At 52.4% G+C, this 11667-nt stretch overlaps 1 protein-coding gene across 2 annotated transcripts in view; it reads right to left on the bottom strand.

Annotated features, from left to right (window-relative positions):
• Positions 1–1987: 1987 nt before the first annotated feature.
• Positions 1988–11667, bottom strand: part of Otud7a (OTU deubiquitinase 7A) — a 299751-nt gene continuing 290071 nt past the window's right edge. For both annotated transcript variants that reach the window (XM_034510222.2, XM_034510227.2), the window contains exons 12-14: positions 6510–6624; positions 6256–6340; positions 1988–3998 (exon numbers count right to left, since the gene is read on the bottom strand). In XM_034510222.2, coding sequence (XP_034366113.1) covers positions 2544–3998; positions 6256–6340; positions 6510–6624 — 1655 coding nt within the window. In that variant the 3' untranslated portion in view covers positions 1988–2543. The remainder of the gene's footprint in view (positions 3999–6255; positions 6341–6509; positions 6625–11667) is intronic.

The raw sequence follows: 11667 nt of genomic DNA, 5'->3' as shown, positions 1-11667 counted from the left end.
CCCTGTCTGAATACTGCACAGAAGCTGGATTTCTCACAGAAGGCTATTCTTAAACACTGGGACTCTTTGGATTAGGTTCCCAGCTGGTGCTCCACCTTATCTAGTCCAATGAGACCAAGCTGAGGGGGCTGGGGTCCTTTATTTGGCCAGAACAGTAGGGCTACCTTCTGGATCTATGCCCTTGGTTCTTCTGGATGGCACATTCATGGTAAGATGGAAGAGGGAGAAGTAGCCTGGTAACGAAGGAGATAAGAGTCTGCCATTATGCTTCAAGAGTACATAGCCACTGTCCTGTTTGGGTGCGATTCCTCTATGACAGCAAACAACGTTAATTCTCAATTTACCCTATTTATTTATTTATCTATCTTTTCTGGAAGAGTGCATGAGAAAGATGAAGGATTTTTATAGCCAGCTGTCTTAACATCACAGTTCGAGGGAGACAAACATGAATGCCTGTCTCCAGTGTCTAAGAACTGGGCTTCTGAACACACATGGGAACATCAGTCAGGTGGCTTTGAGAGATGAGCTGAGTAGGCCACTGTGCTGGACGCACAGGCTTCTGTGACCTACAGCTTTGGTGGGTGAAGCAGCTGCTCAGGTGTCATGTTCAAAAGAAACTGTCCCCTAAGCCCTAGAGCTGCCACAAACCCTCTCAGCAAGAGATTTTTTTTTTTTTTTTTTTTGAGAATCACTTTCTTTTTCCTAAGTTAAAAAAAGAAACCTCAGTACTATCAGGAACATGAATATTAATAACCACACGTTTAAAGTATCATGTTCAGCACAAAAAGTAAGACTTTGAAAAGAACTTCTTAAAGATTCTATTTAATAAATAACTTTGATTTAAGGAACCATTTTATGCAAAACTTGAATACATTACTGAAGACTTCTCAGACTGTGGAATAATTAAAAACAAAAAGAAATTACTCACAGGAGATACTCAGTTGTTTTATTATAATTTTCCAAACAAGTAAAAAAAAATCCCTCCCCATCTTTTGAAATTTTTTATTTTTTTTTATTTTTTATTTTTTATTTTTTTTCTGCTTTTGCTGCTCTGGATGTCACGGGATGAAGCATCCTGTCAGGAGCTGGCTCCAATGAAGGCATAACCCATCTCCTGTGCTTTCTGAGGATAAGCAGGTGCTTTCTCTTGTTTTCGGGCTATCAGGGGCTAGTCTAAAGCTCTCACAGGTATGGAAGCATTGTTTTGTCAGTGAGGGTTTGACCCATCTTATCCATGTCCTGGAAGCTCACCGGCTCGTCAGTGAGGACCAGTTCCTCAGTGTCCTTGGCCAAGAACAGTGGTCTGCAGAGGTAATCTCGGAAGGAAGAGGCTGCATATTGCTGCTCAAAACAGGGTAGCTAAGGACACATTATTTTTTTTTTAATTTTTCCTCAAGAAATGTAGGAGGCACCAAAAAGGAGACTGCTCGGAGGCTTGGCTGCTCCCTCAGTGTGGCATGGAGCCAGGAGCAGGGCCGCTCTGGGAAGGGTCTCCACCAGCAGAGAGCCCTTTAACCTGGCTGAACCCTGACAGAGGCAGGTGGGGTAGGGGTGGTTTCCTTCCCTCCAGGCCTCTCTCAGCCCCTATCCTATGGAAGGAGGCTAGGCTGGGTTCAAAGCAGCCCAATGGGCTGACACAGTGACCAAGGGGTCAATTCTGTCCCCTCCTCTGGGGCACGGATGTGATCACACTTCCTAAGGGGCCCTCCAGCGACAGTTCACTGTACATATGTCTTCAAAGGAGCTATGACCAGCCTATCATGCTGGCTCATAGGTGGGCCGATCCGATTGTGAGTTCAGGACCCTGCTTTTTTGCATCCCAAGTGTCTCTGGGAAGCCCCTGTCACCTGAGCTGCCCGGCAATGGGAGTGATCGCTACACCTCACCGTGCCCTGAGAGGTAGGTTGTCCGGTGCCCATTCTGTGGTCGCCCGCAGCTTGGATGGCAGTGTGAATGTTGCTCGAGCGGGGGGGGGGGGGGGGAGGGCTGTAGGAGGAGGGTTTGCTTATGAAATGGGGGTGGGGAGTCCTAAGGGGCCAGCCTCAGCGGGTAGCAAGGTGCCTGCTGGAGGTCTCCAGGGACCCAGGTGGGAAGCAGGTGGGAGCTGCAGAGGAAGCTCCACCTGAGGCCGGGCTGCGCGTTTGCTTCTACACCCTGCGTGTCACCAACCGCACGCAAGTGACCGCTACTTGGAAGAGGTCAGTCCCTAGGTTAGGAAAAAAAAAAGCATGTAAAACACTCCCTTCTAAAAACAAAGGGCTGCGATTTTCTTTATTTCTCGTATAGAGGAACAAAAATACTCTTGCAATGGCTATTGAGTTTCCACAGGTACGAGGCAGATGCTAGGCTAGCACACCCACTTCCAACAGTATGACTTGTTTCCTATCCGTCTACTACCTGAGTGGCATCAGTGTAGGTTCAGGCACCATTAGGAACGTTTGACCAAACACGTACACGGCACTGACCGAGGAAGCGCCGGCCCTTCGGCTGACCAGAGCAAGTAAAAAAAAGACCCACAGGATGGAAAAGCAGTCTTGGGCGGCTCAGGGTCGCGCCGCGCGCGCCTCGCGCCGCCGCCGCAGCTCCTCTCGGTAGCAGTAGGAGCAGAAGTGCTCGGTCTCTGCGCGCCCGTAGAACGCGCAGTTCTCCCGTTGGCAGCGCCGCTGCGCGGGCCCCGGGCCTCCGCGGCCGCCCTCAGCGTTCGAGCGCGCGGCCGGCGGGTCGGCGTCGGCGAATTCCAGCCCGTCGCGGGCTGCGCCGAAGCCGTTGCTGTAGGTCTGCGACTTGTGCTCCGCGGGCCCCGGGGCGTCGGCTCCGCCGGGCGCCAGCGACTCCACTGTGTTGACCGTGCGCAGCGCGCTGCGCGCTGGGCTGTAGCTCTGCGACCACAGCGAGCGGTTCTGCTGCGGATACGTGGCGCACGGCCGCAGCGCGCCCACGGTCGGCGCGCACGCCTCGTCCCGGGCCGCCGCCTGCACGTGGATGACGCTCTGGCGCGCGGGCGCGGGCGGGCTGCGGCCCGGAGTCGGTCCGCCCGTCCCGGGAGCCGCGCGCCGCGCGCCGCCGCCCGGACCCGGGGACGCCGCGCCGCCCGCCGCCCGAGCCGCCCGTGCGCTCGCTCCAGTCCCGGGGCTCGGCCGCTCCTTGAGCTTGAGCACCAGCTGCGTGGGCGGCGCGGCTGGCGGGCCCGGCGAGGCGCGCTCCGGGCCCGGCGCACCTTCGGCCTCTGGCCTGCGCGCCGGCCGCTTGGCCGTGGTGGTGGCGGTGGCTGCAGTGGCTGCTGCTGCTGCTGCTGCCGCGGCGGCGGCGGCGGCGGCCGCTGCGTCCCGCCGCCGCTGTTCTTGCTCCGCGCTGAAGCGCTCCTGCGCGCTCGTCAGGTAGTAGCCGATCATCTCCTCGTGGAACTGGTGCCGGTGGCTGGTGAGCAGCAGGCCGGCGAAGATGAATTTGCGCTCGCCTTGCATGGCGGCGCGCAGGATGTTGAGGCTCAGCTTTACGTCAGTGCTGTACTTCCAGGCGTCGCCTCTTGACCCACTGCCCTTGTCGGCCGGTGACGCTCCCGCCGCTTTGTCCGTAGGCGACGGCGTGGTCTTCTCTGATGGCGAGGTGCTAGCTGACGCTCCCGATTCCTCTTTGCTGCCCTTGCGCGACTTGGACTTTTTCTCCTTGCTGCGCTCGGCGCTGTCGCCGTTTTTGCCGTTGGCAGAGTTGGCACGACCCATCTTACCGTGCACCAGGCCGCCTAGCCCGCCCATGTTTTTCTTCAGCTTGATGCCCAGCGTCTTGCTGAAGCTGCCCAGCTTGTTTGCCACAGAGTCCGCGCGCGTCTTGTCCTTGTCCTTGCGCTGTTTCTCCTTCTCCTTGTCCTTACCATTCTTGCCGTTATTGCTGTTGGAATTGCTGCACACAGAATCGCGGTCCGAGTCCAGCGAGTCCGCCAGGGACTGTACATCCTCCCCTGCTGAGGCCGTTGGGGACTCTGGCTGTGCAAGGGGAGCCTGTGGGGAGGGAAGGCAGCAAAGGAAGGTTACAGAAAAGCTGTCCCCGTGTAGGCCCCAAGAACACAGGTAGAGCTGAGAGTGGGATACTGGAGTTTCTTTGTGAGGACTCTGCTGTTCTGGGGGTTGGGGGGGGGGTGTTGTCTAACAGAGAGGGATGGAGGTGTTTATGGACTAGGAGCCCACAGAGTCCTGATCTGTTGCACAGGCTTGCAGATGTTGTCAGAATGCTCTGCAGGGACTTCAAACCTCAGTGCCATCCTTTGAGGGAAGATGCATAAACTTTCTCTTGGAATTCACGGATACCTGAAAGTCTAGAGTCCTGAGTGGATGAATAGAGGAGGAATGCCCATAACCTAGCTGGTGTGGCATTCCAGAGTCTCAGTGTATTTTATGGAGAAACACTAGGTCCACACTCTGGCCTTCCTCCATAGCCAGATTACTGGCACCATTAGAAACAGGTTCCAGGTGTCCGTGCAAAAGTAGAGGCCAGCAAGTGAGACAACGTCTCTCCCACACAGATGTTTCCCCTCCTTATTCCAAGCAGGGGCTACACACCTTGCCGTAGACCCCATTCTTTGTCTTGGACTCACCACTCCCTTTATCCAGCTATGACAAGTTACTACAGGGGAATGCTAAGCTGAGAAGGATGCTGGGGATGGTTTCCAGTGAGGATGTGGGGGTCTTGTGGGAGGGCATTAGTGAAGGAATGCCATGTAGAATAACCTGGACGACACTACCTGGGTGCAGCCAGAGAGGAAGGCAAGACCATGTAGAACATGGCTAGGCCAATCTCTGGGACAGGTGGCAAGCCTGAGAAGGCTGTGGGATGAGGGCATGCTGGTTAGGCAGCTGCCATAGGTTCTCCAAAGAGGGAACTTCCTGTGAAGAGAGTCACTGGGAAGGCAGCATCTCAAGCCAGCATCTGGGTGTGTCAGGAACTAGTACATGCCTGAGCAGGCTTTTCTGGTCTCTAGAGGAGAAGGGAGAAGCCCTTGCTCCTCACTGTATTTTTGTCCTCTGCTCAAGCAGGTTCCAGAGGGAAGAGCCTCTGTGGCTAGGTCAGTAGAAGCAAGGCTGGTGAACTCTGTGCTCACCACCTCCCAGGCAGAAATCCCTCTTTCCACTTGGGTTTGGAAAGAGTGTTGAGTTTTAGGTTGGCTTGCCAGGGACAGTAAAGGGTGTCAGCTTCAAGGCTGAAACAGGGAAAGGGGCCCCAGTAAGTGGGGGAGCCTAGGCTGTGTGTCCTTTAGCAGTGGGGTTGTCTGCTGAGTTTTGTACTTGATATGGAAGGACACCAAGGTCTGTCCAAGCCTCCTTCTCTTTGTAGGGCAAAGATGTGCCCAGCTGGAGTACTGATTACGGATCTAGGGCTGCTGTCATTGTGTACCACGTAGGTATGCAATCATCCTGGGGCACAGTGTCATCTTCCAGCACGAGAGAGGCAAGACTGCCACTGACTGGCTGTCCCTTGTGCCCCAGGAACATGGCGAATCAGAGCCACGTGGGGGCGCCCTACTTGGATGATGTCCAGGTGAAGCGGAAGTGAGCAATCAGAACAGTGGGGCAGGAATCTTTCAGCGGGATCTCTCCTTTCAGTACTTTGAATCCTCTGGATACATAAGTAAACGGATGTCAGGGAGGACCAATTATTTGCAAGCCAATTTACACAAATCCCTTCCCCTGGGAGTTCCCTCCCAAGATTATGAAAACACACTTAAAAAGAATCTCTCGGCATCTGCAAGCAGGGGCAACCCCCCTCCCACCCCCAGGATGGGTCGGCGGCTCTCGGCCTTCTGCTAGCTCCACCAGAGGCCACCTCCGCCTCGGGGAGGGGTGGGGCGCACGCTGAGGACTAGCGCTGTTGGTTCCCCAGATTTTCTAAGGATCCACACACAGTTATAATTAATTCCGCTCTGCCGCGGCACATTTTGTTCCGATCTCAGCAGAGATAGTTTTGTGTTATGACTTGCCTACGGTTTGCTTTGTGAGTGGGTGTGTTTATTCCTCTCCTGCTGTGTAAAACAAGGGGGGGGGGGGGCTAAACGTGTGCGCCTCCCACCAACAGGAAGTGTTTGGACTAGGAGCCAGAGTGGCTGGGTCAGGTCCTGGTGCATGAAGGTGTGGGACCTCCCGAGGCGAAAGCCGTGCGCTGCGATGCCTGGGGACATTTGGGAGGGAGGTACAGCTTTGTCCGCACCGCGCAGAGTGGCTGCTGCCCTTCACTGGGTCGGGGCTGAGTGCACTCGAGGCTTACCCGGGTCTCGGAGGGGATGCGGATCCACGTCACATTCATGTAGCTGTGTAGAAGGTTCAGCTTGGCTTCTAGGGACAGGATGAGGCTGACAAAAGAACATCCAGTGAAAAGCTCCGGAGGTGACAGGAGCTCATTCGCCTGCGCGTGCAATCCTCTCCCTGCCCTTTAGTCCCCCAAACCCCAACAGGAGTCCTGTCACCACCACTCTCCCGCAGGGTGTTGGGGTCGGAACTGGACTGCGGGGCAAGTCTTACTTGGCTAGCCGGGCATTGTCATTGTCATCTTTCCCCCACTCCCAGTCCTTTCCTGGGTCCACTGCAAAGTGCAAGGGCAGCAGCTTGTGTTCCGAATCCGTCAGAGGGATCACAGCTGAAACAGAAGAGAGAGAGAGAGGCATGGTGGCAGGCAGCTCACCGGCCTGCCAGGAGGCTGGGGGCACCAGCAGAGCTCAGAGCTCTGGAAGCGAAATTCAAAATAGAAATTAAAAATTCCCGAGGCAGGTAACCCAATGGCGATAGGAAGTAGACTCAGAACTTGCATACCACGAGTGTTAAGACCATGGGTTTCACACTCCACCACATCAACAATTTTCTAGTATGTAGGTGAAGAGCAAGCAGGTGGAGGCATCACCTGGACTGTCTGGGTCTCTTTCTGTTAGAGGGCTGGCGTCTTTCTGCGTGTCAGGATGAGCAAAAGCTATGGCTGCTTCTGCTATTTCCGAGGAAAGACCCAGGCCGATGTGGTGAACTGTGGAAGGCCACTTTTGGAGTGGCCTCCATTTCATCTCAGGGAAGGGCAGAGTTTGCAAGTCAGGAGAGGTGTGTGCTAAGCTCTACTGCAGTAAGACTGGAGGTGGGAGCTGCCCACCCCCTGACCCTGCTCACTGGGAGCTCACATGCAGGGCCAGGCAGCAGGCTCATACCTGGTGACAAGTCCAGGGAAGGCAGTGTTGGCCTAAAGCCTCTTTAAAAGGGAGTAGAGAGGGAGCCTTCCGTGGAGGTGGTGATTAGGTGGGGGATCTGGCCTATTATTTCTCAGAGGAGTTGGTTCACCGCAAAGCATCTGGACAGAAGCACACCAAGCCTCGGAGATCAGCAGGGGTGGGGTGGCTATCTACAGGTGTACTGAGATCTGATAAGAGTTCCTGAGGGATCCCTGCTACCCAGAAAATGGAATCCTTAATGTCACATCTGCTTTCTCCTAAGGGTGTTGCCGGGGTAATGAACAGGAAGCAGTGTGGGGATGGTTTCCAAATTCCACCTTCCTAATGAGTACCAGTCTCCTTTGTGTCACTCCATTTAGTATGCCCCACCCCTCTGCAGTCTCATCACAGCAGAGAAGCCCAGCCCAGGGCCTCTGGCAGCTCCTTTGTTCCTTTGCTTGCCCATAGCCTGTGATTCATACTAGCAGTGCCATGGCAAGAACAGAAAGGCAAACAAAACACAGAAAATCCAGGAGCCAATACTGTAAAGTTGAGAAATTGGACACGACTCAATGCTGCCCTCTAGTGTTTCTAAAGAGATTTTGCGTGCAAACTGCTTCCCCCCTCTTCCTTCCCACCTCTGCCATAAACAGATGAAAGGCAGTTTTGCTGATCAGCCAGCTTAGGGGTTTTCCTTGTGTGTGGCCAGGGATGGAGCAGTGTAGGTAAGGTCTGACGGGGGAGGGATCAGAGCATCTCAGCTTCTGCTTTGATGAGGCTTTCCTTTCCAGGGCTGAGCTCTGCCTGTCTTATAGGTCAGCACACAAACGTTGAGGCTTTAGTGTGGCTTCTCACCAGTGGCTGGGGGCAGCAGAAGTGATCCTTACCAACACTGCACCCTACTCACTAGAATTGTGTCTCCTAGGGATCTGTACTGCATACAGAGGGCCAATGCATGGGTCCTGAATCAGGATGGAGGACCACATTGTAAAAAAGCATCCCCGTGGATCTTGAAATCAAGGTGTTTTGGGAAAGATTGTTACAGACAATAATAACTTGTCAGGACTAGTTCCTGTGGGTGTAATTTGGGCGTTCTGGGTTAGGCTGTCTACCCCTTCATGGGGAAGAGTTGGTTGGAGAAACGCCTGCCAGCCGTTTACATCCTCTTAGCAAGGGGATGGGGCGTGGTTTGCTTAGCTGAACACATAGGCTGTGAGTAATGTGGTCAGTTCTGGGCAGTATGGCCAGGCTTAGGGGACTTCTCCCTCTCTGCTCATGTCTCCTAGGAAGACAGTGGAAGAACAAGACGTCAGGAGCAGGCTCTTGAACCCCACTTGGAGAGGAATTGCCTGTTAACCAGAACTCCAGCACAGGATTTGTTTACTTGGGAGCCCAACCTGTGTTTTGTCAGCCACTATGGTTCTGTTTGGTTTCTGATAAATTACCTAAACTAGGACATCCCGGCTTTCTTTCCTTCCTGCTTCCTGTTATAGTGTGCCTGGGGATTCTTACCCACAGCAGATAGCCTGGACTGGGTTCCTGGACTGTCCACTCTAGAAGACAACTGAAATACACCTGAAGATTGTAGTGCTGGCTGCCTAGAAAGAGCCTGACAGTCTGTCAACTCTGGACTTGGGGTGAAGAATAGGTCCTAAGGGAGGGGCTGGAGACATACGGCTCATACCTGATCTTTAGGGTCTGAGCCGCTGCCTGTTTGAGGGCTGAGGGGAGGTGCAGCCAGGGACATCTCAAAAACAGGCTGTCCTCATGAGCAGCAATTGCACTTCATGTTTGTCCCATTGTTCATGGAAAAATACCTGCCTTACCCAGGCAAACAAATGGTGGCACGGCAGGGCACCCCCTGGTGGCAAAATGTCAATAATAGCAACGGCTTCCAAAATAGGCCTGAGAGGATTTACTCTTTGGTTTGCGTTGGAAAGAACTCTCTTACTTTTAGCCTGTAAGCCTACTACAGCATCTCCAACTAGCCCATGAAGATTTGGAATTTTTACTTTATGGAACACAATGGATATTTCTGTTTGAGGTGTTTGCCATTACAATGAGAAAGCTGCAAATTCTCAGCATGTCTTTAGCCTAGCCCCGAATGGACGGCTCAGCCAGTCAAGTGACTCAAATTTAAGGCAAGAAAAAAAATGCCATTGAAGGAAGATGGAGACAACTAGGAAGGGCTGATGTGACCCCAGTAGGAAGAACTGAATGTGTTACATGCATGAAAGACGAATGCGAGACGGTGAAGTTACGCAGACCCTTCCTCCAGAAGAGAGAAACGGGAGATGGTAAACGGATAAAGCAAAAGATAACAGGTGGTATCTTTAAAGGGATGAAAGAAAAGCTGCTAATTCTGACTTCAGCAAAGCTCTGAGACAAAGGCGGTTCACAAGCTTTTCCAAACCCCAAGGAGCCATTTCACTGCTGCTGACCCGCCCTGGGGAGCGTTAAAGTCTCACAAGGAGGACGGTGTCTCCTGAGAGTGATGGAAATGGGATAAATGGAGGTGAAGGTCAAATTCCCTTTCTTCTTCCTTTTACTAATTTCGAGATAACCAAATCTCCGCAGCTAAGAGAGCAGTGGGAGGTTGGGGTAACATGTGGTGCAGAGAGAGGATTCTGGGGTGCAGTTTTCCCACAATTCAGGAAGTACACAACATCACTTGAAAATAGAATCTCCTTAAAGATTCTACCTGCAAACCCTAAACAAACTGCTAATAACAAAATATTGGTAGGTAAGTAACCTGGGCAAACAGAGTTAACAAGTACCACAATTAATCCAAAATAAGACATGGAAGAAAAACAAAAGAACAGGCAGAGCAAGGAGAAAAGACTAGCAAAGATGGTGGTTTCCACCCATCCTCACTGTTCATATAATTAAATACAAATAGTTTACACTGTCAAAAGATAATTATTATTGGGGCTAAAGCAAAACAAAGGTAGCTTGCACCACTACACTAACTCCATAATGAATCTAAAGATAGAGGTAGCTTAAAAGACACTCTCTAATACTAGGGGAAGCCACCTAATATCAACAAAGAAGAGTTAAGATAAATAGTTACAAAGAGGACCGTTACATAACAATAAATAGACCACGTCTCCAGACAATCATGTGGACATAAATTGTTTCCAAGTGCACACAGCAAATGCACTTGCCACAGTACCTACGTGCCTACATCTCGTGGGCCCCCCCCCCGTGGGCGCCTGAGCAATGGTGCTCATCCTCTCTCAGACTGTATTCCTTCCTATATGCACGGACATAGCAAGGATGGAGCTTAATTTGTAAATTAGTCACAGTAAGAGATTCACAGCAATAACTAATGAAATAGAACAGTAGAAGATATACTGAAATAAACGCAATGTGAGTGTGGTCTCGCTGTTGAGTTTTGGAATTTTCCATTTAATATCTTCAGACTATAGCTGAATGCGAGTAATGGGGACAACAGAAAGTGAGCTGGGATCAGGGCGTGCTCTATCGTGCTAACAACCATGAAGGAGAAGGGGCAAACACTTGGCCGTCCTTGTCCTCATAGCTGACAGAACATCTGCCAGTCCATTGGTGTGTGCCCTACCCTACGTCCCACTGGCCCAGAAACACAACATAAGCCTGGAGAGATGCCAGCAGCTGTCAGCTATGGTGAGTGAACTGGCTATGGGCTTTGAAAGCTAGGCTAATAGGAGTGTGCCCAGGTGCCAGCCTCTCCTTCAAGCCCTGCCCATCCTCTGCTGAGCTCCACAGCAGGTGCAGACGCCCAGATGCCCCACCATGCTTCCTGAGAGGTCCTTGCTGCTCTCTGAAGACCCTGGTTGCTATGTCCAGGCATCTGGTGGGTAGAACGTTTGGCCAGCATGAGGCAACTGAGGACACCTATGCAGGTACAAGTGGCACTGCCTGCTTTCAGGAGCGAGCAGCTCAGACTGTTGTTCAGGCTGCCCACTCCCTTCACCTGAGGGCATTGTTAGCAGCACAGATCCTTTCATTTCTGTATGGCTTCCAGTGCCACTAGCTTGAGCTGTTGTGGCAGAACACCATAGACTAGGTGGCCTGTAAGTAACTGAAATGTCTTTTCTTCTCAGTCCTGGAGGCTAGAAATCCAAGGTACAGGCAGATTCAGTGTCTCTTAAGGGTTTGCTCCAGGTATGCAACCCGGCGCAGAGCCTTTGAGCCACTAAGTTCATCCGTAGGCCCTGGCCTCCTCTCAATCTTGTGTGAAGTTTGTGGGCCAAGAGTCAAGTATGCCAAACCATGACAGCCTTGGCTGTAAACTAAAAGCTCTGATACCCTCACCCTGGCTCCTCTTTCTCCATCAGGTGGTGGTGGAGTGTGGGAGAGGCGAGGAAGCCACGAGGAAATGTATAAAGATCAGACGAAGTTCTTAATGAGTGGACATAGCCATGCCAAGGACCAATGCCTCAGACCCATGGGAAATTAGCAAAATCATATTGAGCCAGGCACAGAATGGCAACACCTTCCTCTGGTCC

Source organism: Arvicanthis niloticus, chromosome 1 (assembly GCF_011762505.2).
Source record: "Arvicanthis niloticus isolate mArvNil1 chromosome 1, mArvNil1.pat.X, whole genome shotgun sequence".
NCBI classification, from domain to species: Eukaryota; Metazoa; Chordata; class Mammalia; order Rodentia; family Muridae; genus Arvicanthis; species Arvicanthis niloticus.
Note: the sequence above shows the minus strand (reverse complement) of the source record. Positions and strands in the feature narration are given on the sequence as shown.